Consider the following 26,076-nt stretch of genomic DNA (forward strand, 5'->3'; position numbering starts at 1 on the left):
GGACTTTGAAGCCAACATAACCTTGGTGAGCCATGAAAACCTTGTTTGGTTGGTGTTAGAGAGCCCAGACTTGAAAAAGCGAAGAACAGACAACACTGACTAGTCCCAGAGCGACGGCTAAGCCTCTTTGTTCTCTGTCCCAAGCTTCGAGCAGAAGAAGAATCAAATATCACTACTTTGATTTTGAGCTCTATTGCCTTTGCCATCAACCGGCAGCCATGTACAGAAACGCTGCTTCACGTCTTAGGGCCATCAAGGTTACTATCTTCCCTAATTCTATTCATATGTTTCTGTCTTTCAATTATTTTGTGCCCTAGTTCTCACCGTTCTCTGCACTTACTTTTTATTACAACAAAATCAGCACTTAGTTTTTATTCAGTTGATTAGTCCCTTTACAACTCTTCCCCGTATTCTCGGACTTGTGTTTAACAACTACTGCATTACGATTCGAAATTCCTGTTAACTACTGCATTAGCTAGTGTAGTAGCTCAGGCTGAAAGTCTAAAATAATTTACATTCTGTGATTCTGTGCTTCTGCTGTTTTTTTTTTCAAACGTTATCACTTGATTTACTGTGCCTAGAAAATTATTTTAGATTTTGAGCTTGATTGTCAGTCTGATAGTTTGGATTTCGGATAGGCCCGTTCGTGCAGCAGCAGCAGCAGGGTACCTGCCAGTGCCAGATTTGCAAGTTCCGTTGCCACGCAACAATCCTCTTCTTCTGGTTTGGGTGGTTTATTTGGATGGCTCACTGGAGACCGAACCAGTTCTTTACCATCTCTGGGTTTTCCACTTCCAGGCGTTACACTTCCCCCTCCATTGCCTGATTATGTTGCGCCGGGTAAAACTATTATTACTACACTCCCAAATGGACTCAAAGTGGCCTCTGAAACATCACCGGTATGAATTATCTGATGATGTCCTTGCAAAATGTCTAACATTTAAATATAATAATGACAACATTTTTCTGGTTCTTCAGAGTCCCACTGCGTCAATAGGTTTATATGTAGATTGTGGTTCAATATATGAGAGTCCGATAAGTTTTGGGGCTACGCATCTGCTTGAACGAATGGCTTTCAAGACCACTAGAAACCGGAGTCACTTTCGGGTAGTTCGTGAGGTAGAGGCAATTGGTGGCAATGTGCAGGCCTCAGCTTCTAGAGAGCAGATGGGTTACACTTTTGATGCTTTGAAGACCTATGTTCCTGAAATGGTGGAACTGCTTGTTGATTGTGTCAGGAATCCTGTTTTCCTTGATTGGGAGGTTAACGAGCAGGTACCTTTCCAATCTCCATCTCCCTGTCAAGAATGCTTTTAGTCATAGCTTCTCTTACTAATATTGCAATTATATGCAGCTTCTGAAAGTGAAGGCTGAGATTGGTGAAGCTTCCAAAAATCCTCAAGATTTACTTTTGGAAGCAATTCATTCTGCTGGTTTTTCTGGTGCCTTGGCAAATCCTCTTTTAGCTTCAGAATCAGCAGTAAATAGACTAAATAGTACAATTCTGGAGGAGTTTGTTGCTGTAAGTCTTCATAATTAATCTTTATATGTTACTTAATTATTTAATACGTGTTCATTTGTCTCTCAAAATTTAAAGATTCTTTATAAGATGTTCTTTACCTTTCTTATAAGACTTATACTTTTATGAAACATCAGGAGAACTATACGGCACCTCGGATAGTACTTGCAGCATCTGGTGTTGAACATGAGGAATTGTTATCTATTGCAGAACCTCTTTTGTCTGATCTACCCAGTGTCCCGCGTCCAGAGGAGCCAAAATCAGTGTATACTGGTGGTGATTATAGATGTCAAAAGGAATCAGGGGTATGCAATAGAAAAATATAGCTTCTGTTCACACATCAGGTTTTTACTTTTTGGGATGAAATTTGTCAAGTCTAACATTCCTTGAATGACCAGAGGACCCATTTTGCTCTAGCATTTGAACTTCCTGGTGGCTGGCATAAGTTGAAGGATGCTATGGTTTTGACTGTTCTTCAGGTTTTGATAATGTCTTATATTTTCTTGCTTTTCTGCACTTGAAATTTCCTTTTCTTCTTTTAAGGTGGCTTAAAATATATCAGTGTAATGTATGTCTAGTTGGTTTCTTAAAGTATGTTTACTCTTTACAATATGATTCATTAAGTTTGTATTTTACTGTATTTTCTCATTTCACTATAGATGCTATTGGGAGGCGGTGGATCATTCTCAGCTGGTGGACCTGGTAAAGGGATGTATTCACGGCTATGTAAGTTATTTTGAAATATTCAGTCTCTTCTAACTTTCTACTTGAAGCTAGGAACAGAGAATGAAATGGCTGATACTCAGTTACATATAAGACTGCAGTAAATGACAACTATTATTTGTGATGCTCAATATTTGATGTATAATTTTTGTACTTGCTTTTCTCTATTGCACAATCTTTGTGCAACTAAGCATTTTATGTGCTCCCTCTCTTCCCCCAAAAAATGTATTCTTTTGATTGTTCGTAAATTGTATCACCTTAACATTGTTGGTTTTATCACATGCAGATCAAAATGTTCTGAATGAATATCCACAAGTTCATGAAATTTCAGCATTCAACAATATTTACAATGACACTGGCATTTTTGGTATCCAAGTTACAACAGTAAGCCCCTTTGAGTCCTGTCCATTATGAAATTATGGTTTCTGGATATATTGGAATATTTATGTCTGCCAATTTTTGAATGTATCATAGTTGAGGGTGATCCTATTAAACCCTTGTAATGAAAGAGACCAGAACCAAAATTTCAGCATGCTTTCAAGTTCAACAACTGTATAATAATTCTAACTCCCCTTAAATCACCAGTATTAATGATGAACGAGAATTGGTGCCTTATTCTATAAATGAGCTTGGCAGGTTTAAGTTTAACAGATTTGTGCTGTGTCTTTTGGGCTAGATTTCAGCTTATTATGTATGGTTGATTTATTTAGACTAGATGAGTTTTTGCGCAATCCTTAATTATCAATCCTGGAATCTCTACAGTAAAGTAATATAAATATCCATATGCAGAACTTATGTCACATGCTATTCATAGATCTTTGCATAACATGGTGACAATGACAAGTAGGAAGGTGGAAAATATAGGTTGGAATGAAAATCATTTTCAACCAAAGCTATTCACTAGTGAGAACAAATACTTTTTTTTTTTACCTTCTCACATTTTTGTCTTGCCAAGAAAGTGGAAAGTGTTTTTCATTCCAAAATTGCCATTTCCCTACTTTCCAAAATGCCTGGAATTGTTGAGCTTATATACATATGGTGGATATGATCCATGTGATCTGTTCCTTGCTCGAGTCTTGACTATGACTATCTGTCAATCTACATTAGTGTCAGAATTTTTTTTAATAATCTGTGACCCCATTTGTGTTTATGCATTAGGGCTCAGATTTTGTATCAAAAGCCATTGATATAGCTGCTAATGAGATTCTTGCTGTTGCTACTCCTGGACAAGGTTTGCTGTTATGCTCTTGACTAGTATTTTGCTTCTTGATTATCACTTTTATACTCCATTTGGATTAGAAGTATAATACAAAGAAAAGAAATAAGAAGGATAGAAATAAAAGAGAAATAAACTAGAAAAAATCTGCTGTTTGGATGGATAAAAAAAGTGAAGAAATCTCTCTTCATTTGTTTGGATGATTGAAAAAGGCATCATTGAGAAAAAGAGGGCTTTCCCCCTATGATATAATAATAAATCATTGGTTTAACTGAATAACTAAAAGAAAATGGGACTCTCCTCTTTGTCTCAGTTTGATGGAAAAGAGAGTAGAAATAAATAAATTGTATGAAAAATGATTTTAATCTAATTAAAAAAATTAGTTTTTTACTTCATTGTTTTTTCCCTTAAACATAAATTATTTTTTCAACTTTTTATGCTATATAAATATTTTTTATAGAAATTAAAACAAAAAATAAAAAGAGAGATCATGTCTTCCATCCCATAGAAAATTTCCCTTCTTCCAATTTCTCCTTTCAACCGAACAGTAGAAATTTGATATTTCAATCCATTTCCCTTTCCATTTCTTTCATCTCTATTTCCATATAAACAAACAAAGGATTGGATTGGTAGTTTTACACTTATCCTTTTGGTTTCTATCTGCAGTTGACCAGGTACAGCTGGATCGAGCCAAACAGGCTACCAAATCTGCAATTTTGATGAATTTGGAATCAAGAGTAAGTAAATACATCTCAAATGAAATTTTATATGGAAATTACAATGGCAAAAATTTATTTTTCAATTTTCATTCAGTTTTTCTTATTGTGCTTTTTTTTTGGTAACTATCTAATCACTACTGAACTTTATGTTTTTTTCAGATGGTTGTTTCAGAAGATATAGGAAGACAAATTTTGACATATGGTGAGAGGTATGGCTCAGTAAGGACATTCTAATTCAGTTAATTTGAGCTTTTAGTAATTACCTAACTGGTATTTTTTGTTTCTGGATGAATTCCTTGCATACATGTTTGCTGGCTTGTTTACTGATTTTTTCTGTTTGTTTTCCTCTTCAGCATTTCATTTTCTTTGGTGGTTTAGTATCTTGGTGTATTGCAATTCTGTTCTGCAATGAGTATAAGAGTGCGGACATGATGGTGAAATATACGTTTGATTTTTTCAAAAAATAAAATTAGCATTGAACGTGTTATTGTACCTATAGAAAGATATAGGCTTGGCCATTGCTTTAGTATTCTTTTAGATTGGAGACTCCATATTCCTGTTCATGTGGAATTGAAAGTTATATGCTGAATATGGATTGACACCACTGTTAGTTTTTGTACAAAATGTTGCCTATTGTTGCTTGCATTTGTTTTATACTCGAAATGCTATATTGCCTGTAGCTAAAGGATGTCTTCTCCCTACTCAGGAAACCTGTGGAGGATTTCTTGAAGGCAGTGGATGAAGTAACCTCGAAGGATATCACTTCAATTTCGCGAAAGCTCATTTGTTCTCCTCTCACAATGGCATCATATGGAGATGGTATTTGTTTTTGTGAAAATTTCTCCTTGATTGTTTTTGTATCTTGTTCTTGAGTTTTAATCTTACCTCCCCACTTTCTGCAGTTCTCTATGTTCCAAGCTATGAATCAGTGAGTCTCAAATTCCGTGCCTAATGAGATTGCTTTCATCCACCCATCATATTGAGTCTTCTTTATATACAATCAAGTCTTGTACGGATGAAAGGTGTAAAATTAAGTTAAACTTCCTAACTATCCTTGTTGTAGTCAATAAATTAGTGATTTTCACATCTCATTATTTCTGGGTACATAAACATTGATCTGAGAGTTCTCACATGACTATTTTTTGGACTGAACTTAAAACTACTGGATTATTTTTTGGATTGAATCTCTTTGGGAAACCAAATCATAATCGAATATCGTTGTTATCCATTGGTACGGTTTAAACTGTCCTTTTTCATAGATCCTCTACAAGTTGACATGCGAAAGGTAGTTGTAGATTGGCGTCTTCTTTGTGTGGATTGACTAATTTTCATCTAATCTGTGACCGTGAACCAAGAAAAAAAATATACCTTCATTCTATCTTATGATGTCATCTTTATAGCCCCACGGAAGTTATGATAATTATTGCATGTTTGTTTTAGTTAAAACTTAAAATCATTACACGGAACCGTTATAAAAAAAATCATTATAGCTAGCACTTAATTTTACTGAAAATAAAATGTTTTTGTTTTGTTTAAATTCTTTCAACCACTGCAGTTTCGATTCTCCCATCAGTTGGATTTGTGTCGTCGGTATCAATATTGGCTAACTAATGAAGGCTTATTTGGATGTCTATATGACTTATCCATGTAATTGGCACCATAGTTTTTAATTTAGCGTGTCATAATTACTTTCATTTCATTGGACTACATTTTAATTATTGTAAATTTTTCATACAGTACAGGCTTTAGGTATGTTTCACATATCTGCACTGTTCTTTACAAAACATATAACTTGATATTTTCGTGACTGAGACAATTTTGAATATCAAATAGTATGAGTTCGAAATAGTATTTGAGTTCGATCTTAGAGGAAATAATTCTTATCAGGTTTTATTTATTTTTCGATCGAATTTTAGATTATTCAATATTTTTTTTCTTGAACAACAGAAAGAGTAAGATTAAAAAAATCAACTATTTGTTGAAATAAGAAAAGTTAACTGATTTATTGTTTTAAACACTTTTGAACAATAATTATATTAAATATAGCCAATTACACATAAATTGTCTAATTAATTGATTTGATGATTGATTCTCTTCAACATGTGCGTATAAATGTCATTGCTAGAAGTCTATTAAGACTATAATTAAAATATATTCTCAACAGTTTCCTGCCAAACATGTCATGTCTATGTTATTCCTCTTTCTGTTGTACTTGTAACATGTTGCTCTTGCCGAGAAGGTACCTTGGCTCCAATTAGTCAGAACTATATTTTGACGAGTAATATAGAAGAAAGCTATCTAGTATCAGATAAACCAATCAACATTTTCAGATATTCTTTACCATATTTCATGCGGTCATTCCCACTTTTGTAGTTACCAATACCAATTTTTTTTCTTTAAAGAAGACAGCTCTTGAAAATAATTGTTCTTAATTTTAATTAGAAAATTGGATCACTTAACCAAGTGCATATTCGTGGAGGCTTAATTCGAATGTTGTGAATTTGTGCTCCCTAATAAAGTTTTCATCTACACCTTTCACCCAACAAAGAATTACACTTCACAAGGAAAGTCGAAGAGACGTCAATGTCAAAAACAATCCATAGATGGGTTAAATTAATTACATGTCCTCTCTTTTAGCAAAAAGAAATAATGAGAATAGGGGCCCTTATAGTAATTCCTTTCCCATTGCCGACAAGGGCGCTCACTAAACATATATAATTAGGCATATTATATGAAATATGAAACGAGATCATGTTGTTTCCTTGTCAAAATCATTGTAAGTTCTCAACAAAAGTTAGAGAAGTACTTGACCTCTTACCTTTTGGAGATCTTTGGGTGATGGTGAAAACTTAAATCTGCTTAACAATTTTGTAAAAAGAAAAATTGAAAATTCATTGAAATCCTACTTTAGCGTCAAGAAGATACTATTAAAAAAATCATATACTAATGATTGGATTTTGGGTTTGTCTCAGATGGTATAACTTCTGCGTGTTTTTAAATTTGTAAAAATATATTATTTTGATAATCGATTATAAATATAATTATAATTGATTATATGGGATAATTTTTATGTTAGGATATGTTGGGTGAAAAGTATTCTTATGACAATGTATTTCATGTGTAAAAAAACTTTTTTTTGGCTTTAAAATTACAACAAAGAAATGAAGTTATTTATACTAGCCAGTTTTGTATTTAAATTAAAGGTTAAAATGTATTTCTAGTCTCTAAAAATAGGACAATGTTTGCTTTTAATCACTAAAAAACAAATAATCTCTTTAGTCTTTTATTTATGAAAATATCATATATAATCTTTATTTTAGTAAAACAATAGAGGTGACAAATTAAGCCGCTGGACCAAAACATGTTGGGCCAAGGTGTGAAAGCAAGCTACACCAACTTGAATTTCTTATGGGTTAGAGATTTGTTGGGATGGCTTGACCCATTGGATTGTATCAAATTTCAAGTCTAAATTTATAAAAATTTTATCAAGAAAAAATTAAAATAATAAATAATATTGACCAAATAGGCAAGTTGTTTTCAAGTCCATATTTCATAAGCCTATGTCTAATTTGCCCAATTTTTCAGGCTCAATAGTTTATAACCCAATCTGACCTTATTCACGTGTTATTCAGGTTGATTTCAAACTCATTTTGACACTTTTATAAATGAGGACAAAAAAAAAAGATTTTTTTTGGTAAAGAACAATATGATCAATATTGATAAAAAAAATCATTTTTATAATTTTTGAGAGTTTATATTTTTTATATGCAAAAGTTTAAAAAAAAACTAATAGACTATTATTTTTTCCCCAAATTTTTCTTTATCTAAAAATATTAAATAACTATTGCCTATTTAATTATCAAAAACTATATCTGAAAACATTTCTCATGTGATTTAATAATGGTTATATAATTTTTTCTAAATATTTATGGCAAACAATGAAAAAAAAAAGTTCTTATAATTTTAAGAACAGTTAAATAATTATTAATAAATTTTAAGAATGGTTATACTACTATTTTTTATGCAATAGTTATAAGAAAAAATTCTCTAAATAATTATTAAATACAATATAAATATAATAATATAAGAATTATAACTAGAACGTAACGATGCATATTTTTAATAGCACAACTGCACAAGATCAATTCTCACTTAATTACTATTATTATCTCTACTATACTACTATTAATAACAATTATGAGGAAAAAATCTCTATAAATTTATTAAATACAATAAATATAGAAATGTAAAATTGTAACTATGATATAATAATTAATAATCCTAATCCATGTTAAGGCCTGTGGGCATGGGTAGGGATGGCAAATAAGATGAATGTGTCCCCAATTTAGTATTGCTTGCTCTGCTGTCTTGCAATGTTTTCTTATTTTTATTTTACCTTGTAATTAATTACTCTATACTTATTTTATGAGAATCCTCATGATGCGACTTTTTTGTCTCCCATATTAGATTAATTAATGATGATAATAACAACTCTATTGGTTGAAAATAATTAGATTTTTAGAATTGAATAAACTACCTAGACCAGTAATAAATACTCGTGCAAGTGCAAGAATTGCTAAATTTACAAAGTATTTATAGTTAAATACTTAAATCTTTTGTGTAATCTGGAATATAGGTATACTGATATACACCGTGTCAATAATTGCAGTCCTATAAGAATTATTCTTAAAGGTGGATTATGCAGAACAAAGAAAGAGTATTTTGGAATATTTGAATGTGTATAAAACTAAATCCTCCGAGTATAATAACTAAAACTAGTATAACTGGTTATATTCTCCCGGAACTGTGTTACCAGCCATATATAAATAACAAATATTATAAATTAACAGTGGAATATTTATGCATTAATTGCATTCCATTGCAATCGCGAACCGGGGGATATATGATACATAGAACTTTATTAACATGTGGGCTCCATGGATTGGTTCGTCAAAGGTCAATTTAAATGGATAATAAAACAATCCAATTCTCCTTTTTTTTTTCTTTTTTACTTAAATTTTAGTTACAAAGAAAAATATTTGAAACAACTACCTAATGAACAAAATTGTTTCATCTAAACTAATAATTTAAATATTTAATTTTTTATTATTTATAATAATCCTAATTCAAACAAATTATCATTAATAATATCAAAAAAGAAGAAATATTTGAAACGATGTTTAAGAATATTTTTTTGGTACCTTTGCTAATTTCTAGGCCCAAGTTAATTAACTATGTTCTACCCATAACATAGGATATATTCCTCACTCCTCCGGACTGTCTCTTGATCTTTTTGGTGAAAATTCTGATCCCTCTCCTCATTTTCAGCTCCTTGAAATAAAATAAAAGTTTGAAATTTGCGAAGACAAGGAGGCATCATCGCAATCTATGTATACTGAAAACATCATTAGGGCCCCTCCATCATTTTTATCTTGACTACACCAAAGAATATGTAGTTATAAACGTGAAATCTAACCATCATCTGATTATGTTACTTTATGCTGAAGGCCGGACCCACATAATGCTGAAGATTTACTTCATCATGCTAGTTCTTATATTATGTGAAACTACATAAGTTGTGTGCGACTGACCAATACTTTAGACAGCCCCTGAATAGAAATAACACAGGCGGCAAAGATGATGACAAAAAAAGAGGGAACATAATAGTACTAAAAAAAAATTATAACTATCCATTAATTTGATATTCTGCAGAGATAACAGTAAATTATTCGGCTTCTAGTTCAAGCTAGTTTCATTTATTAATTTATGGACTTTTTTTAATGTACATTGATGTTATTTTCCTAAATGATAGATGAGATTAATCCTTGTTAAGATACAGAGATCATCGAAAATATTATATGTAGTCAGGATTATTGTTCTTATTTGTCAATTGTCTCGGACTTCAATTCCATTATTATTTAAACACCAAAACATTCACTTCGTACGTATGTATATAACTATTTCTATCTCAGAGTTACTTTTCATTCTCTATAAATACATTTCAAAAAATACACCGCAATTTTGTGCTCTAAGACATTTTCGCTTGTACTTTTTTTTTTGGACAATAACAAACTTACTTCGTTTCATTCATAATAGAAGAGAGAATACAATTTGAAACATACTTAAAAACATGGTTGCTAGTGTAAAATTTTGAAGCCGATCGAAGGTGGACTACATGCATATGATTTGCTTGTCTCCTAATGAAACTTACCATAGAATTTTGTAAAGATGGAAGAGTAATTCTCCACTTAGATAAAATTACATGAAATTTAGAAGAGCCTATAGTTTTAGTTGAAATAGCATAAGCCACGACTTTACAGTCTAGCTCGATTTCTGTACTTTTATTTGATCAAATGTACATGTTTATGCATGTTTTATATATAAATAGGATTTATATAGCATAAGTTGAAGTAATTAATTAGAAGAGAGAAGGTGGTGGTCCATCAAGTACGTTTGCTCATTTTCCTTGATTATCAAGCAAGCTCCTAACCCATCTCGCTGCGTGTGAGCGCAAAACATTCATGGCCAAAGCATCATGATCTGCGCGCACTCCACCTCAATACCCATGTGAGTTTCTATCATCCTTTTTCCCGTTTTTTTATCCGGGTGTCTCTATCTCTCCACAACATATTAAAAATTTGGCTTTATATATTACACTCTGACATTAATCTGTTATATATATGTGAGAATAATCAGAGACTGTTAATTCTGCCCAGGTTGTCTTTACTACTCCACTCTATGTTCTAAGCCGTGTGACACTGACACGTATTTAGAGAAAGTGAGGTTTTACATGTAACCATGTAAAACTCTAACCAAAAAAGAGAAAGTGAGTTTTCACGTTGAGATGGTTAAACTGTAACCATTATTATTAAACTACTTATTCCTAATCTGTTAATTAGAGCTTTTTTTATTAGGGTTATTTCTTTTTCCCTTTGAGTTTAATCGACGTATATTATGAGTTAAATCGTCATATATATACTGTGGGTGTAATTAACTATCAATCAGTAAAAAATTATCACTTTAATTACTTTAGTTGATAAATTTATTATATATGATAATTTGTGATCGGATGAAATGTCTTTTACATTAATAATTAATATGTATAAATTTTTGTCACAAATATATATGATTTTCTTTGATTAATAACAGCTATGTGACCGTTTATTGCTTTATTGCTTTTGCGGTCAAGGCTGAAAGAAAGGTGTAGGGTGGCTACAGTATATTAGGATGAATATGTAAGTAAGATATGATAGAGGAGAGAGCTGTTTTAGTTAGAAAAAAACGAACCGGGTTTTCTTTCTTTGTTTCTCTCTCTCTCTCTCTCTATTTCTCACATAAACCGCCTACATGCATGCGGTTCATAAATCAGCAAAGCCTTGAAAAGTTGCTGTGTGTGTTCGAAGAAGACAACTTTTCCTTTATTATTTATTTTTCTCACTGAGCTTCAGTTAAAGTAGCTAGCTAGCTAGAGGGAATTCTGCTGTTTTCCATGGCTAAAGCAGGTTTATAGCTCAACCGTATTCTAACAGTTTCCTCTTTTCCTCCTTCTTTCTCTTCTCTCTTCACACTCTCATCCTTATGTTCTGCAGAATTTATTGCTATGGATTTGATTTTTTCCCTGAAATAGCTAGCCACATCATATGCTTGAGAAACAATACATTCAATTTTTTTTCCTTTTGTCTATACTCAAGGTTTTTATTTTTTTATTCTTTGCTTAATTAGTGTTTATATGTTGGTATTCTTCTTTAGCTAGTTTCTGAATTATATTGAATCATCGCCTGTTCAACCATCTATTTCTTGATGGCTAATTTATAAACTTGTGAAAGCCAAATCCCACTTCTTATTATTAATTTTTTTTATTTTCTCTTTCAAGTTAGTGACTATGATTGTAACATGCCATCCAATTTCTTCTCTTGATATTTTAGGAAAGTTTTTGTTTTGATCTCAATCAAGCTCCTGTTATATACGAGAGAGAGAGAGAGATGCTGTGTTTCCAAAGTAAGAGAAATCCAATTGAAGGCCTCATAAAGTTTGATCAAGAGGGATAGCAATAGCATCATATCTATCCATCACACCATGAATAAGATCAGCAACTTGAGTTGTGTTAGGAGCTCTGATCTCATAGATGCCAAGCTTGAAGAGCATCAACTGTGTGGATCTAAACAGTGCCCCGGTTGTGGTCACAAATTTGAAGGGAAGCCGGTACGGGAAAAGAAAAAAAAATTAAATATCAGTAATATTCTTGCCTTCAACAAAAAGCCTTTGACAATATGAAGAAGAATCACACGACAAAAGAATACCATATTCACATGTTTACGGCTGGTCTATCATTAATTGGACTAGTTCAATTAATTTAATGCTGTACACATATGTATATCGGTATCCCTTTTCTCCGTTACCTATTAATTAGCCTTAGCCTATTACTAAAGTTTATCGTCTTCTTTCTTTAATTTCTTTCTCTCTCTTATATATACTCTTCTTCTTCTTATCTCTCCCTTTTGCTTTCTTGTTTTAATTTGAATTTGAATTTGAATTTCAATGGGACCGGCAGGACTGGTTAGGTCTACCAGCGGGAGTGAAGTTTGATCCAACAGACCAAGAACTCATAGAACATCTTGAAGCCAAAATAGAGGCAAAGAATATGAAATCACACCCTCTCATAGATGAGTTCATTCCCACTATTGAAGGAGAAGATGGGATCTGTTACACCCATCCTGAGAAACTTCCAGGTTGTGATATAATAAAAAAAAAGTCTTACCAATACAATTTTTATAATATACTTTCTTTTACTAGTTAAAGTTTATTAGAAATTATAAGATGATCAGTAAAACTCATTCAGATAAGAATGAGAGATTATATTAACCTGTATTTTTTAATAAATTTTAAGTAAATGAGTATGTTAAAAATGAAAATATTAACATTTCTCAATAACAAAATAGTAATAGTCTCTCACTTTTCCACTCAGGATGTTTAGAGTGAGAAGAACATATATCTCCAGTGAAAACATAAAAGCTATTTTATTTAACAAGTGTATATTTAACAGTAGAAAGTCTGCCTTGATAATTGTGCAATACTTAGATACTTGGTCAAAAGTTTTTTGTATTACATGTGGTTCACCTAAGTTGACCTAACTTTGATTTTGGTTTTTCGATCAGGAGTGACAAGAGATGGCTTAAGCAGACACTTCTTCCACAGGCCCTCAAAGGCATACACAACAGGAACACGAAAGAGGAGAAAGATTCAAAACGAATGCGACTTGCAAGGAGGGGAAACCCGGTGGCACAAGACAGGTAAAACCAGACCCGTGATGGTGAATGGGAAACAAAAGGGTTACAAGAAAATTCTAGTGCTATACACCAACTTCGGGAAGAACAGAAAACCCGAAAAGACCAACTGGGTGATGCACCAGTACCATATGGGCCAGCACGAGGAAGAGAAAGAGGGAGAGCTTGTGGTGTCAAAGATATTCTACCAGACACAACCGAGGCAATGCAATTGGTCAGATAGAAGTGCCACAACCGGTGAAGGAAGTGGAGAACAACAACCTAACAACAATAATGGAAGAAGAGACAGTGGAAGTGGCAGCTGTTCTTCTTCTAAGGAAATTGTTACTCACAGAGATGAAATGTCTGCTGTTGTTGGGGTCCCTCCCATAACAACCTTCAACACTTCCTTGGACATTCAACAACTCAAATCCAACCATTTTGGTTTCATCCCATTCAGAAAAGGCTTCGATGAGGTACAAACATTTTTATCTTAATTTATAGGCAACTTTCTTAATTAAGAGCAATTAATGAACATGATGTTTCACTTACATTACATGCAGATATTGTGCGAGTCAGATTTATTCTTTTTAATTACTCTCATGTAAAAAAGACTCTCTTACTATATATATAATTTGCCTGATTTGAACATACGTTTGGTAAATATGAACTGTACAAAAAAGGTGAAAGAACGTAAAAGGGTTATAGGGAAGGCGTTGACATAACCATTGCTTGCATAATCCGCATAAAAATTGAATGGACCTGGCCTGACAATAAATCAGCGTCAGCCAACCACCGCTTGCTTATTACCCACCTTAAAAAGATAACTTTTGATGTTATTGAATTATTGATGAATGAATTAATTTGTGTCACATGCATGCATGTTGATTGTTAGAGCTATCGAGAGGCTCAAGAAAAGAAAAGAAAAGAAAAAGATAACAAGTTGAAAAGACTAGATAGCTAGCTAGCCAGTTTGATCAACCATATTTGGTGATTGATTGTTTAGAATTTCTGATGATGACCATTGCAGGTTGGAATAGGAGAAGCCTCCACAGCAAGAGAAGTGCAAGCATCAGGGTCATGCAATGAAGTACATGAACGGCATGTAGCACATCATCATCAACAACAACAACAAAATCAGCATGCGCACCAACAAATTGCAACCACAGCCTTCCATATCAGTAGTCCTTCGCTTCCAATCTCCACCATCATCTCTCCTCCACCCTTTCACCATGCATCCATCATCCTAGACGACAACTCGTACCATGTCTCCAGGATAATGCTCCAAAATGAAAATTTCCAGGTATCATCCACCAAACCACAGTTCATTATTATTGGTTGCTTATAATATTTTCTTGAGTAAATCCTCACATTGGTTTTTGAAATTGTAAATATCATTCACTTTAGTTTTGAATTTACAAAACTACTATTATTTTAGTCTCTATTTTATATAAAAATGTAGTTAAAACGGTTAAAGTGAATGATATTTTGTAAAATCAAGTAATAAAATAAAGTTAGGGAACTGACGCATACAATTTTAGTAGTAATGGTTTACTCATTTTTCTCCTTTAATTTTGATGATCTAAATATAGATAGGTACTAAATAATAGACTGAATATATATATATAAAAAAAAAGGTGTCGGTAGACTGACTCAATTCACATTTGGCAAAGAAGAAAGGATTTTAGGAAGAATATTACTCACAATTGTATATATAGCAGATGTTCATAATCAGTAGGAAAAAGGAAATGGTAGTCTGGGTAGTGCAATCAAAGTACCCAAAAAAAAGTGCTGAATTAAGTCCAAAATAGACTGATTCTGGATGGTATGGTGCACGAGGCTGCTTCATTAACTGAGAAAACTTTTATAAGTGCTTGCTAATTTACGAGCATGAAACTGTCTTTTCGCTTTTGGACTGCTGTTCAACAATGATGATTGAGATGTGGTCTTTGAATTTGATTGTTATCTTTTTAAAAGAATTAACGTATAATGTATATCCACATGCCAGCAACAGCAGCAACAACATCATAAACTAGGAGGAAGGTCTGCGTCTGGTTTGGAGGAACTCATCATGGGGTGCACTTCAACTGATATCAAAGCGGTAATTAAGAACCTTTTGACTCTGAAATATATGAACTTTGTTGCTATAATGGGACTAGGGAAACAGGAAAGAGGGTCAAGAATAAACAGTGGAGAAAATTTTCTTCTCCAACAAAGAGTGATAGGAGAAGAGAGAAAAATGTGTAAGAACATGATGGATGTGATAAAGAGAAATAGAAAAAGTATTTCAATTATTTTTATTTGAATTGCAGTACCTTCATCTTTTATTACTTTATGCTGTTCTAATCATGTTTGCATATCTGAACAATAGAGTATCTTTCTTTACACCATAGAAAAGCTTCTGTTAACATCTTCTCCCATCGAAACACTGCTCCTAATGTTGAATATTTCTTTAAAAATTTTAATCTTTTGCTATAAGAAGGAACAATTGGAAAAGGTGGCAGTGATTTAAAATATCTTGATTTTTTCATTCCTGGCCTTATTAGGAAAGAAATGCTCAATGACTTAATTTTGACTATATGAGATGGAAAAGCAAGAGCCAACCAATTTTCATTTAACAAAACAAACCCTAATTAATCTTTTTCATTAACTGCAATTTCCTTGCAGGAGTCATCCATTACAAACCCACAAGAAGCTGAATGGTTGAAGTACTCTTCTTACTGGCCAGACCCTGGCAACATGCAGGATCATCGTGAGTAGGAGGAGAAAACAAAAAATAGAGAATAAGAAGGGGAAAAAAACCACAAACAAGACAACATCATCGTCGTCATCATTAATGCTTCAACAAAAAGCCAAGTAATCAGATCCATGGTTTGCTCATTTTCTTTCTTTTTCCAATGCATGGTGCAAGTTTATGATAAGCTTTGGTGGCTCTCAGAGGAACTATAACTACTGTGTGCAACGGAACAAATTGGAAGGAAACGAAAAAGAAAAGAAATGGCAAAGCTGCTCTCACTCCTGACACATATGGTGAGGGAGAACGACCAAAGACACAAAGTTAAATGCATCCTGCTGCATAAAAATCATCACTTATATGATGAAAGTATCATTCTCTCTTATTATACATTCATATTATTTTATTATTTTAAGATGTTTGTATTAGTTCACTTTTCCTATTTTTTACACAAGAAATATACCAATGAGATTGAGCAAACTTAGGACCACCTTGTTGCCCGTGCCACATACTGAATTAGCTTGGTATTCTATAGATTATGATAAGATGAGGTGAGATTTTTACATTAAAACAATTAAGTATATCGTTTGAGAATCTAGCTTGTACACAAAACAATTCAGATAATTTTCATACGACAAAGCATTTTTCAATTTTACTGAATAATTAATTTGAACCATTGATTTTTCTCATATATATGTCATTTTTTCTCCTTAATTATTAATGTTCTGTAAAGTAAATGTTTGTCGTCGGGTTTCACTTTCTACTTCTTTCCACGTTTTTTAAAGGCCAGAGAGGAATCATATATAACTTTTGCTTTCTCTTTTAGAATTTACTATCGAGAACTTTAGGGGGAACCTCAAGCTAGCGCTGCAAGATTTCCAAGGACCAAGTTTATGTTACTCGTGGCCTTCATTCAGAATTCAAATTGTTGGTCCTGTCATAAAATACAGCAGGTAGATGCTCATTTTGGTTGATATATTTGAATTAAAGATGTCATAGAGTTGATTGATTTAAGAACTAAATTAAGTATACATAAATTTTGAGGAACCAAATTAATTACCATTTAAATATATTAAAGACGAACTAAATTGAATTAATAATTTTAGTTATTTTATGTATCTTTCTTATTTAAAATTATGAAATTTTTAACATTCATAAAAATATATTAAATTATTTAATAAATGAAGGGGAAAATGTCAATTCAATAATAAAAATTTAACCAGTCGAATATATATTTAAACACGATTAAAATAATAAAATCCAAATCATCGATTCGTAATTAATAATTTTATAACTAAACTATTTAATTTATTAATCAAATCAAGTAAATTATAAAATGTTTGATTCCGAGCATAAGCTTAACGTTTATACTATATATAACCCTAAAAATAAAGCGATCGAGAACAGCATGAAACAGAAAGGGACGGATTTCACACTAGATTTGAGGTATATAACTTATCACACGCATTTTGCTCAATTCACCATCATACATTTTAAAAAGTGGTGTGTGACTGTGTGTAACAACTACACTTTAATGACATGTACATATATAGCCAAAAAAACACCAACGTAACGTTCGTAAATAAGCTGATTTTGCTTTTAATATTATGATTTAGTTTTTTGCAAAAATACAAAACATAAACTATATATTGCCATTTATATATGCTTCATATTATTTTTTATCAGCAACAAAGAATTTTATTAATTACAGAGTAGAAAGAATTCTCTTACCCATAAACATTGCATATATTATCTTCTATCCATATATATGCTAAATTTTCATAATTTCATAGATTACTCGTTATGTTAAGTATCAGTGTAGTACTTCACGTGAATATATAGAGGGTGGATGCAACGAATTAAAATAATTTGTATGTCCAGTCATGCATTCACGTCTACGCTTTCTTTGCGCCATGACCATGTAAAGAAATCTGCAGTAAATATCGCTGCTTCCTTTAGAGCTTTTACTTGTGCTGATGTTTGCCTAACACAAAAAGAAATTTTACTTTAGGAGATGAGTTTCAAGAAGATCTTTTAGTTTTGATGGGTCCCTTAATTGACGAAAGAGTACTCTGTGTGTTTCAAGTTTGAACCGCAACGTATACACAAACGCTTTTTCCTTCTCCCTTCATGTTTTAATTAAATTGCATGCACATACCACTTATGAAAATGATTAATCAACTTCTACCAATTAATGATTTCGCGAAGCTGCAGTGCTGCACGTTACTTTCTAAAGGCATGTATGTACGGCTTTTGTGTCCGCCATATTTAGGGAATTAAGGAGGGAAATTCAATTTCTTATTGAATATTTTGAGCTTTAGACATTTTATAGTAGAGGTTCTCTTAATTTTCTTATTTGGTTTTTTATAAAGAGAGTGATACTAGGAGGCAGACACATCTTTATTGCTTTATTCCGAATTAGATTCGAGCTTTTCCTGGTGTATTAATTATTAGAGCAAAGATGTGCTTATCTCATCTTAGAGAGAGAAAGAGTAACTTGCATGCATGTTAATTAATGCTTTAAACTTAAAGGAACATGCATGCAATAAAGCTATAAGCTCAAGGTGAAAGAAGGGTAATTTCATAGTAGTTTCTGAAGGGAATAAAGACGGGACTAAATAGAGAATGAGAAGACAAGAATAAACATTTTCGGTTCTTTTATTACTTTACTCTTTTTAAGTAACTGCGTACCATACCCAAACTCCTAGCTAGCCATATATACTTCCTCTCAGTATATATATATATATAGGAGAGAGAAAGACAACCCACTATAATTATACATCCCATTTTATATATTTACACTATATATGATCGTGTAAAAGATACGATACCTATAGCTTTCGATATCTTACAATCAAATATTAGGAGAATCTTTAAACTATTGTTCTTAGATTGATATTGTATTTAAAATAAACAATAAAAAAGAGAGAATGAGTTAAGACGAAGTTAACAAGCTAGAGGAAGTATCCGTTTTCATATTCTATAATTTAAAATTTAAAGAAGATCAAAAAAGGTGATATTCAGTTCTTTGGCTTTATGGAAGATTTTGGATGCTTTTGAAAGGAGCATATATATGGAGAGAGTATAAGTGTACTACCAATGTTATGGTTTCTTGGTATGCCTTAGATTTGGTCCCGTAAAGAAGTCGCAGGAGGAATGGTGGTAGTGCAAGGACGAATATAACAACATGCTCTTATCGACCTTTTTCAGATTCTTCCACAGACCCCACCAATTGGTTACTTTAAGTTTGTGCTTTCATTCTCCTGTAGAGATGTTGAATCGCACGTATTTTGTTAAGCCATTTTAGAAACTGTTCTGGCCCGTCAAGCCTACTTAGATTCGTGTAAGCAAATAAATTAAGTAATATATATGTAAGCTTATATAGTATTACTAAGTCCAATTATTTGTTATTTGACCATAACCCAACGTCCTTTATGACTCGAGAAATTTTCTCACTAGAAACCAAAGCTTATGTAGGATTATGAACATAATTCGTTAATAACAAATATAGCAAATCAAGGGATTCGCTTCATACTTCATGCATAGGCACCTGTCACACATTTTAATCTATGAGAAATTCAGAAAGTCAGCATTCTCAGTAACGACCTAATTCCTCACTCGGGACCTCATTGGATTCACAAGGGAAAGAATCCAAGCTTTGGGATATTGGGCTAGGTAATCATCAACAAGACTCCCATTGCCAAGACAATGAAGGTTAAATTCTTGCTCGTTGACCGTCCATAAACACACAATGTCATCCACAGGAAATCATGATTAGTGCTCGAGGAAATAGTCCTCACACCTTATATTAATCATTGTGTAATCCTGTAAAACTCTCATTTTTAATGCTTATTTTGGTTAGACATAGAATGATTTAGGGTTTTTAGTTAGAAAAAGGGACTAAATGTTAAAGATTATATTGAATTTGTCTTCGATCTTTAATTGACTAATAATTACTTGAATTGAAAGCTTTAATCATTATTGTTTCTCTAATTAGCGATCACTGTGACTTGTTGTCCTGTGTTCTATTTTGTATTCTAATTTTTTTCTCTCTTGGAAATCACTTAATTTTTTTTTTATATAGGAACGGACTTATAATATTTCACTATTCAAACTTTCAGCAATGCTGGCAGGAACAGCATCATATTAGCAGTGGCCAGCTTGAAACTTGCATTGGTTTCAGAAATGCTAAAAATTATTTCATGCTTATATTTTTTTTAAAGGCTACAATTTTTTTTTCGTTCAAACATAATCCTTTTGGAAGAAAAAAATATTGCTTCCTTTTAATGAGTATCATAATCTGCGTTTCAAAGATCTTAACAGTTAGTTTTGCCTCATAACGTGTACTCTATTAAGAAAAGGTATAATCAAATATGTGTACATAGTAATCTAATACGTTGAGGCCAGAGCTGTTTTAGAAAAAATCTTATTTTATGGACCAAAAAAACGAACATATTGTAGAGGAAGTTACACAAAGAAAATTAACTTTAGGCCTTATCATTCAAGTGCAAGTTTTTTTTGTCTGCATATCCCTAAATAGTATTTGCGTTTATGCATCTTCTTCTTGTAAAAAAAAAAAGATCTTGGACCTTTCTATTTGTTTTAAGTTTCTAAAAATAATATTTTAGGCCCAAATTAGCGCGGGCAAATGCATGGTTTGGAGCGAATGCTAAGATGTACACTGCCCACTAATCCAGAATATAAATTCTTGCCGCTGTTCATGAGAACTTTGTTTAGTTATCCTTCTTTCATGAATCTACCTCTCAATCCCAATGAAATGGTGGAATCATTTGGAGATGCTGATGCCTGACAGTATATGCTCCATTCCACATACATGTGGCTATAATGACTCGGGTGTCTTGTCATTTGCTTGAAATGGTTGGTTGTCAATTTTTGGAATGAAATATATATTTGACCGAGCTTAATTTTTATACATTTTTTATGAAAAACTATTCACATTATCAACTAATTAAATATGAGCATAAATACTACTTTTAAAATAATTACAAATTTAATCTTACAATTATATAATTAATATATTCTAATTAAATTCTTTAAATTTCCCACTATTAAAAAAATTAGCTTGATTCATCACATCATGATATACAGCAGGAAGATGTAATAAATGCTTAAATTAAAATTTGTTAAGTGAAAACTTAAGTTTGGAAAAGTAACTCAAGTGTTGCTTTTTACAAATCTTAATTTCTTTGTTTCACTAATAACTACTATTTTAAATATATCATGGCACGGAATTTTCATGTTTAGTCGTAATTTTGAAAGTAATCAAACATATCACTGAAATAAATTTACTCTCCAAACTCCCAAAAAAAATAAAACTTAGTCACAGCAAAGCGCAAGCGTGAGTAGTTTCCTGACCAAAAAAAGTTTGAAATATTTTCACAATCATTCCAATTTCCAAGCAGAAACACGAGGATCAATTAAGGGGCAGCAACCAATTGACATGTTGACCATTGAGCAACAACAGTAACAAATTTTATCTTTACTGATTTCAGGCTCGACTGTAGAAGCCAGTTTAACCGTTTCCTTTATTATTATTAGGTTCAATCGAGTCTAATCAGCCATTAGTCCGGACCAAGCGTTGATGTAAATCAAAGGTGTAACTAAACCAGTCAAACCCAGTCAAAAACAATGGAAGAGTAGCATAAAACAGTATCACTAGGGTGAATCGGGGTAAAACATTGAATTTGATTTCAAACTAAAGACTCTTCTCGACTCAAGTAAAAAGTCTACTGAATTTATCCATGAGTTTAATTGAGAATTAACTCATTTTCTCTATCTAGAATTGAAAACTTTTGAGAGTCAATTGGTTAACTCGGGAGTTTGACAACAATATTGCATAGTATTCGGGGTACAAATTAGGTAGGTGATTTGGCTATGGTTTTGTGTCAGTAAAGACAAGTAAACATTAGGTCACCACCTGATCTCACATAAATAATGCTTTAACTTGCACGAGGATTCCATTCGATTAACAAACATGCAAAAGGCAAATATATGTACAAGAAACTACATGTTCCTCTTAACCTGTAACACAACATTGGAGAAACCTTCTCTCCTATCTTTCTTTCTTTCTATGCATCCTCTCTTCATGAAACACAATTGTACCGACTTTGGGAAATTATCAAACTTCACTTATTTTCATCATCATCTTCTGTACAGGCCACCTGCTTGACAGCATATCAAGATGACTTAGCAAGCACGTGACTCAGAAACCGGCAACCGCCTGGTCATTGGTACACTACTGCCGGATACTTTTAAGGATGCAAACAGACAAGATAATCTTGCAATCATGGGCTTAGTCTTCAGCATTTTAGGAACTATCGCCAGTTCCATACCAGCATCACCTGTGCTATGATAGCCTTCAAGATCAGCTTTGGTTATAAGTACTGCATCCCCAGAGGGGGAGTATGGTAAAGGAGAAGGCCTTCGCTTGTTATAGTTTTGAACAGCCTGCTTACAACGCAAGCAAAAATTACAGAATCCAAATGCCGAGGAACGAAATAATTACAAAAAAAGTACTACAAAAGTTGCATTGAATCAGTAGCCTTGTAGAGGGAAGGGGACACACAAAAAGGACTTGGTTATACCTTCCACTGTGACGGTGCTAGTAGCACTCTAGGTCTTCGAGACCGAACATATTCCAGGGCAGTAGCAGGCGTCATGTGTTTGTATTCAACCTAGAAAACACAAGTAGACCGCAAGGAAAACATTCAGCACCTTGAAGCCTTCAATGATGGTACAACTCAGTCATAAAGATAATCACTTACCAGATAACAAAGCACAATTGTTGTACTCCTCCCCCGACCAGCTTTACAGTGAACATAAGTAGTTTTACCGCAAGTTGCATTCTCTGCCATAATACAAAGGAAATACACATACGACTATATTTCACCACCAACAACCAAAAAATAACAAAGAACCACATAGACATGCATTTACACCCCACACTTTCCCGAAATTAAATTGAAAAGAAAACACCCACGATGAATGAACTGCACAGCCCGGTTGATATCCACAAATGAGGGGGCAAAGAGATAATCTCTGGTGGGAATCACCAAATGATCAATCCCGTGAGCCTGAAACAAACCAAGATATCATCAATGGTCTATTTCTCCTAAAAACAAATATACTAAAATACATTGTGAAACTATTATTTCTGTATCCATTAAACACAAACCACACATTACCAACATCAGAGATTTGACAAGTTTCCAACTGCAAGTAGGATTTAGTAGCACACAAAGTGCAAAAACAGACATTCCAATAAAAGAAAGGGGATATTGCTGACCCGATACAACGACGATGGCACCAAGGTTTCATAGGGCTCGTTGAGAGTAATCACACCACCCACACCAAGCTTCTTCAAGTGAGGAACGTCTTTGGGGAACGGAACAGCGCCCAGTAACAAAAACTAGCAATGACAACAAACAAAATTTCAGTAAAACCTCAATTACGAGTATCAGCAAACAAGGCACAAATCCATCAACGGGTTATACAACAATTCAAAACAACAAAACCACGATTAATCAAGAACGAAAATGAATAGGATTGAGAGAGAGAGAGAGAGTAAAACCTCGTCAATTTGATCCCACCACCTGAACTCAGCTTCAATCTTGTTACGAAGCACATTATACAAGAGTGTGGGATAGAACAGGATCCGAGCACCTGCTCCAACCAACGCTCTCTTGGCATCAACGCTCACAATCTGCCTCTCAAACTTCTCTTCATGGTCCCTACTACACTCTCCATCGTCCAATTCCTCGATCTTCATCGCACGCGCCAAACTAAACCCTAAAACCGCAACACCGATCCCAATTTGGTTCGGTTAGAAACATGAAAATTGAAGGGAATCGAAAAGCAATCGTACCTTAACGCTGACTTGGAAACGAAGGAAGACTCGAATTTGGGAGAAACGAGATCGATGGGAAAAAGAGAAAAGCACGAAGTTTGGGGGCTGAGAGTGGTGAGATGTTCATAAATCATAAGAAAGAGTACTCCTAGAGTGTGGAAGGTCCTTTAACTAAAATGCCCTTGCTACTCCACAAAATTACCCTTCTATTATTGCTGGAAACCATGCCTAAAGGGTGTGCTTTTTAGTAAGTGTCATTTACTAGGTAGATTATTAGTCAATGGTCCAAATTCATGAAATAATAAATAAATTATTAATTATTATTTGCAGGTCATTCAAGAAATTTAATTTATTAATTGTTCTAAAATTTGTAGAGATATTATCTTCACTGTTTAGTGTGTAAAACAAATAATTAATATTTATGTTGATGGCTAAAGATGGTCAAATATTTTACTCTTTTCTTTAGTGTCTCCTTTCTTAATACTTGACAAAATAATCTTTCAAAATGGAGATCCCTACAAAAAGATATTCTAACCCTCAAGTTACATTTTGGCGTCAAAAGCAAGGGTGACCGTACATAGTGTGAAAGAGAGTCATGGTCTCGTGCTTTTTTAATCTAATTTTTTTTAGTACGTAAAATGTATAATATTTTAATAATAAAATAATTATTTTTATTTAAAGAGTTTGATTGTATAAAATAATAATATTGAAGTAATAATTTTTTATTTTATTTTATTTTTGATAAATAATTTTTCCTTTTTTATAGTATTTATTGTGAAAATAATGACATTTTTCTCTCTTTTAAGACACATATACTGTTTTTTATAAATATTATTTTTCTTTTAAGGATAGTTTTGAAAATAAAAATATTAATTTAAGGTAAATTTAATACTATTAATTAAATTAATCAAATTCTTTAATGCTGTTAAAATAGTTAATCTTACCTTATAATAAAAATTGAAGGTAGTGTTACTTTAGAAATACTCAGTTAAATAGTAATTATAATTAATGAGTCTACTCATAATTTAAAACGTAAATTTTTCTGACAAATGAATGTAGCTTATACTTTTTGGTCTTTTCGTTAAAAAAACTAATTAATAAAAAAATAGTTAAATTATTTAATTTTAATTATTAATGTAATAAGTTTAAATTTTATTCCATAAATATCTATAAAATAATATATATGAAATTATTCTCATTCTCAATCACATTTATTACATATAATAATGATAGAGAGATGGATAAAAAATAATATTGTAAAAATTAGTATGGATTCTTATAATCCCATCTCTATTTAGCCAATAATTAGCTTACAACACTAAAGTGATTAATTAAGGTTAAATATTAATTTGTAACTTAACGTATGCATACGTGGGATTTTTTTTATTCATGGGGAGATAAAAAGAAAGCAAAGAGGATCAAGTTCTTAGAAAATCTGTTAAAAAAATAAAGTTCTTTGAAAAATCAATTCAAAGGAATAATATGTGCAAAATGAAAAATTAAGAATTCCATTATATATAGTTATACAAATCAAAATATGCAATTGACTGCTACATTGTTATTATATATACACGATAGTATAAAATTTATATATGATAGTTATTAATATATATTATAAAGATTTATTATATATGCGGATAAGCCCAATTGTACTTTTAATGGATAAAGTGACTTATTTTATTTTTGTTAGGAACTAAACAAAACAAAAGGAAACTTCATTACCGGGCAGGACAAGGTTACTGGGGTCCCCACAAGATCATCCCGTTAAATAAGGAAACAAGAGAAGAAGGATCTTCATCTAATTGAAAATATATAATTACAAAATTTTGTGTCTATAGAAGCCAAACAAAATAGTCATGGATTGTTTTGAATATATTGATATGGCTATTTATTAGATAAATAATATAGTTTTCTTATAATTGATTGTATATCAAATATATAAATTTAAAATATTACTAAAAGTTTTATGTTTTTTTTTTCAAAATAAAATGATAAAATCCAAACAAAATATAATTGGTGAATTTTTAAGATGGAA

At 32.4% G+C, this 26,076-nt stretch overlaps 3 protein-coding genes across 4 annotated transcripts; 2 read left to right on the plus strand and 1 right to left on the minus strand.

The window, feature by feature from the left end:
• Positions 1-5,268, plus strand: LOC100787769 (mitochondrial-processing peptidase subunit alpha). Its single transcript, XM_003525248.5, has 13 exons — positions 1-257; positions 639-899; positions 979-1,275; positions 1,355-1,522; positions 1,657-1,824; positions 1,918-1,998; positions 2,179-2,245; positions 2,529-2,626; positions 3,401-3,473; positions 4,125-4,195; positions 4,337-4,386; positions 4,884-4,996; positions 5,080-5,268. Exons 1-13 carry the CDS (start codon positions 219-221, stop codon positions 5,127-5,129), a joined length of 1,536 nt encoding a protein of 511 aa, XP_003525296.1. The 5' UTR covers positions 1-218; the 3' UTR covers positions 5,130-5,268.
• A 6,157-nt stretch (positions 5,269-11,425) lies between these two features.
• On the plus strand, positions 11,426-16,232 carry LOC100794811 (NAC domain-containing protein 75). 2 transcript variants are annotated; one of them, XM_006580422.4, is made up of 7 exons: positions 11,426-11,679; positions 12,103-12,379; positions 12,729-12,906; positions 13,333-13,916; positions 14,471-14,743; positions 15,449-15,541; positions 16,108-16,232. In XM_006580422.4, exons 2-7 carry the CDS (start codon positions 12,254-12,256, stop codon positions 16,198-16,200), a joined length of 1,347 nt encoding a protein of 448 aa, XP_006580485.1. In that variant the 5' UTR covers positions 11,426-11,679; positions 12,103-12,253; the 3' UTR covers positions 16,201-16,232. The 2 variants fall into 2 exon arrangements, with proteins under 2 accessions (XP_006580485.1, XP_040871616.1); XM_041015682.1 differs by lacking the exon at positions 11,426-11,679 and adding an exon at positions 11,714-11,868.
• Positions 16,233-22,002: 5,770 nt separating this feature from the next.
• LOC100786889 (protein-tyrosine phosphatase mitochondrial 1-like) lies at positions 22,003-24,220 on the minus strand. Its single transcript, NM_001255769.2, has 7 exons — positions 24,060-24,220; positions 23,766-23,983; positions 23,481-23,603; positions 23,175-23,268; positions 22,960-23,042; positions 22,780-22,869; positions 22,003-22,642 (listed from the first exon to the last, which is right to left on the minus strand). Exons 2-7 carry the CDS (start codon positions 23,961-23,963, stop codon positions 22,382-22,384), a joined length of 849 nt encoding a protein of 282 aa, NP_001242698.2. The 5' UTR covers positions 23,964-23,983; positions 24,060-24,220; the 3' UTR covers positions 22,003-22,381.
• Positions 24,221-26,076: the final 1,856 nt, after the last annotated feature.

The sequence above is a fragment of the Glycine max genome, chromosome 5 (genome assembly GCF_000004515.6).
Source record: "Glycine max cultivar Williams 82 chromosome 5, Glycine_max_v4.0, whole genome shotgun sequence".
In the NCBI taxonomy this organism is placed as follows: domain Eukaryota; kingdom Viridiplantae; phylum Streptophyta; class Magnoliopsida; order Fabales; family Fabaceae; genus Glycine; species Glycine max.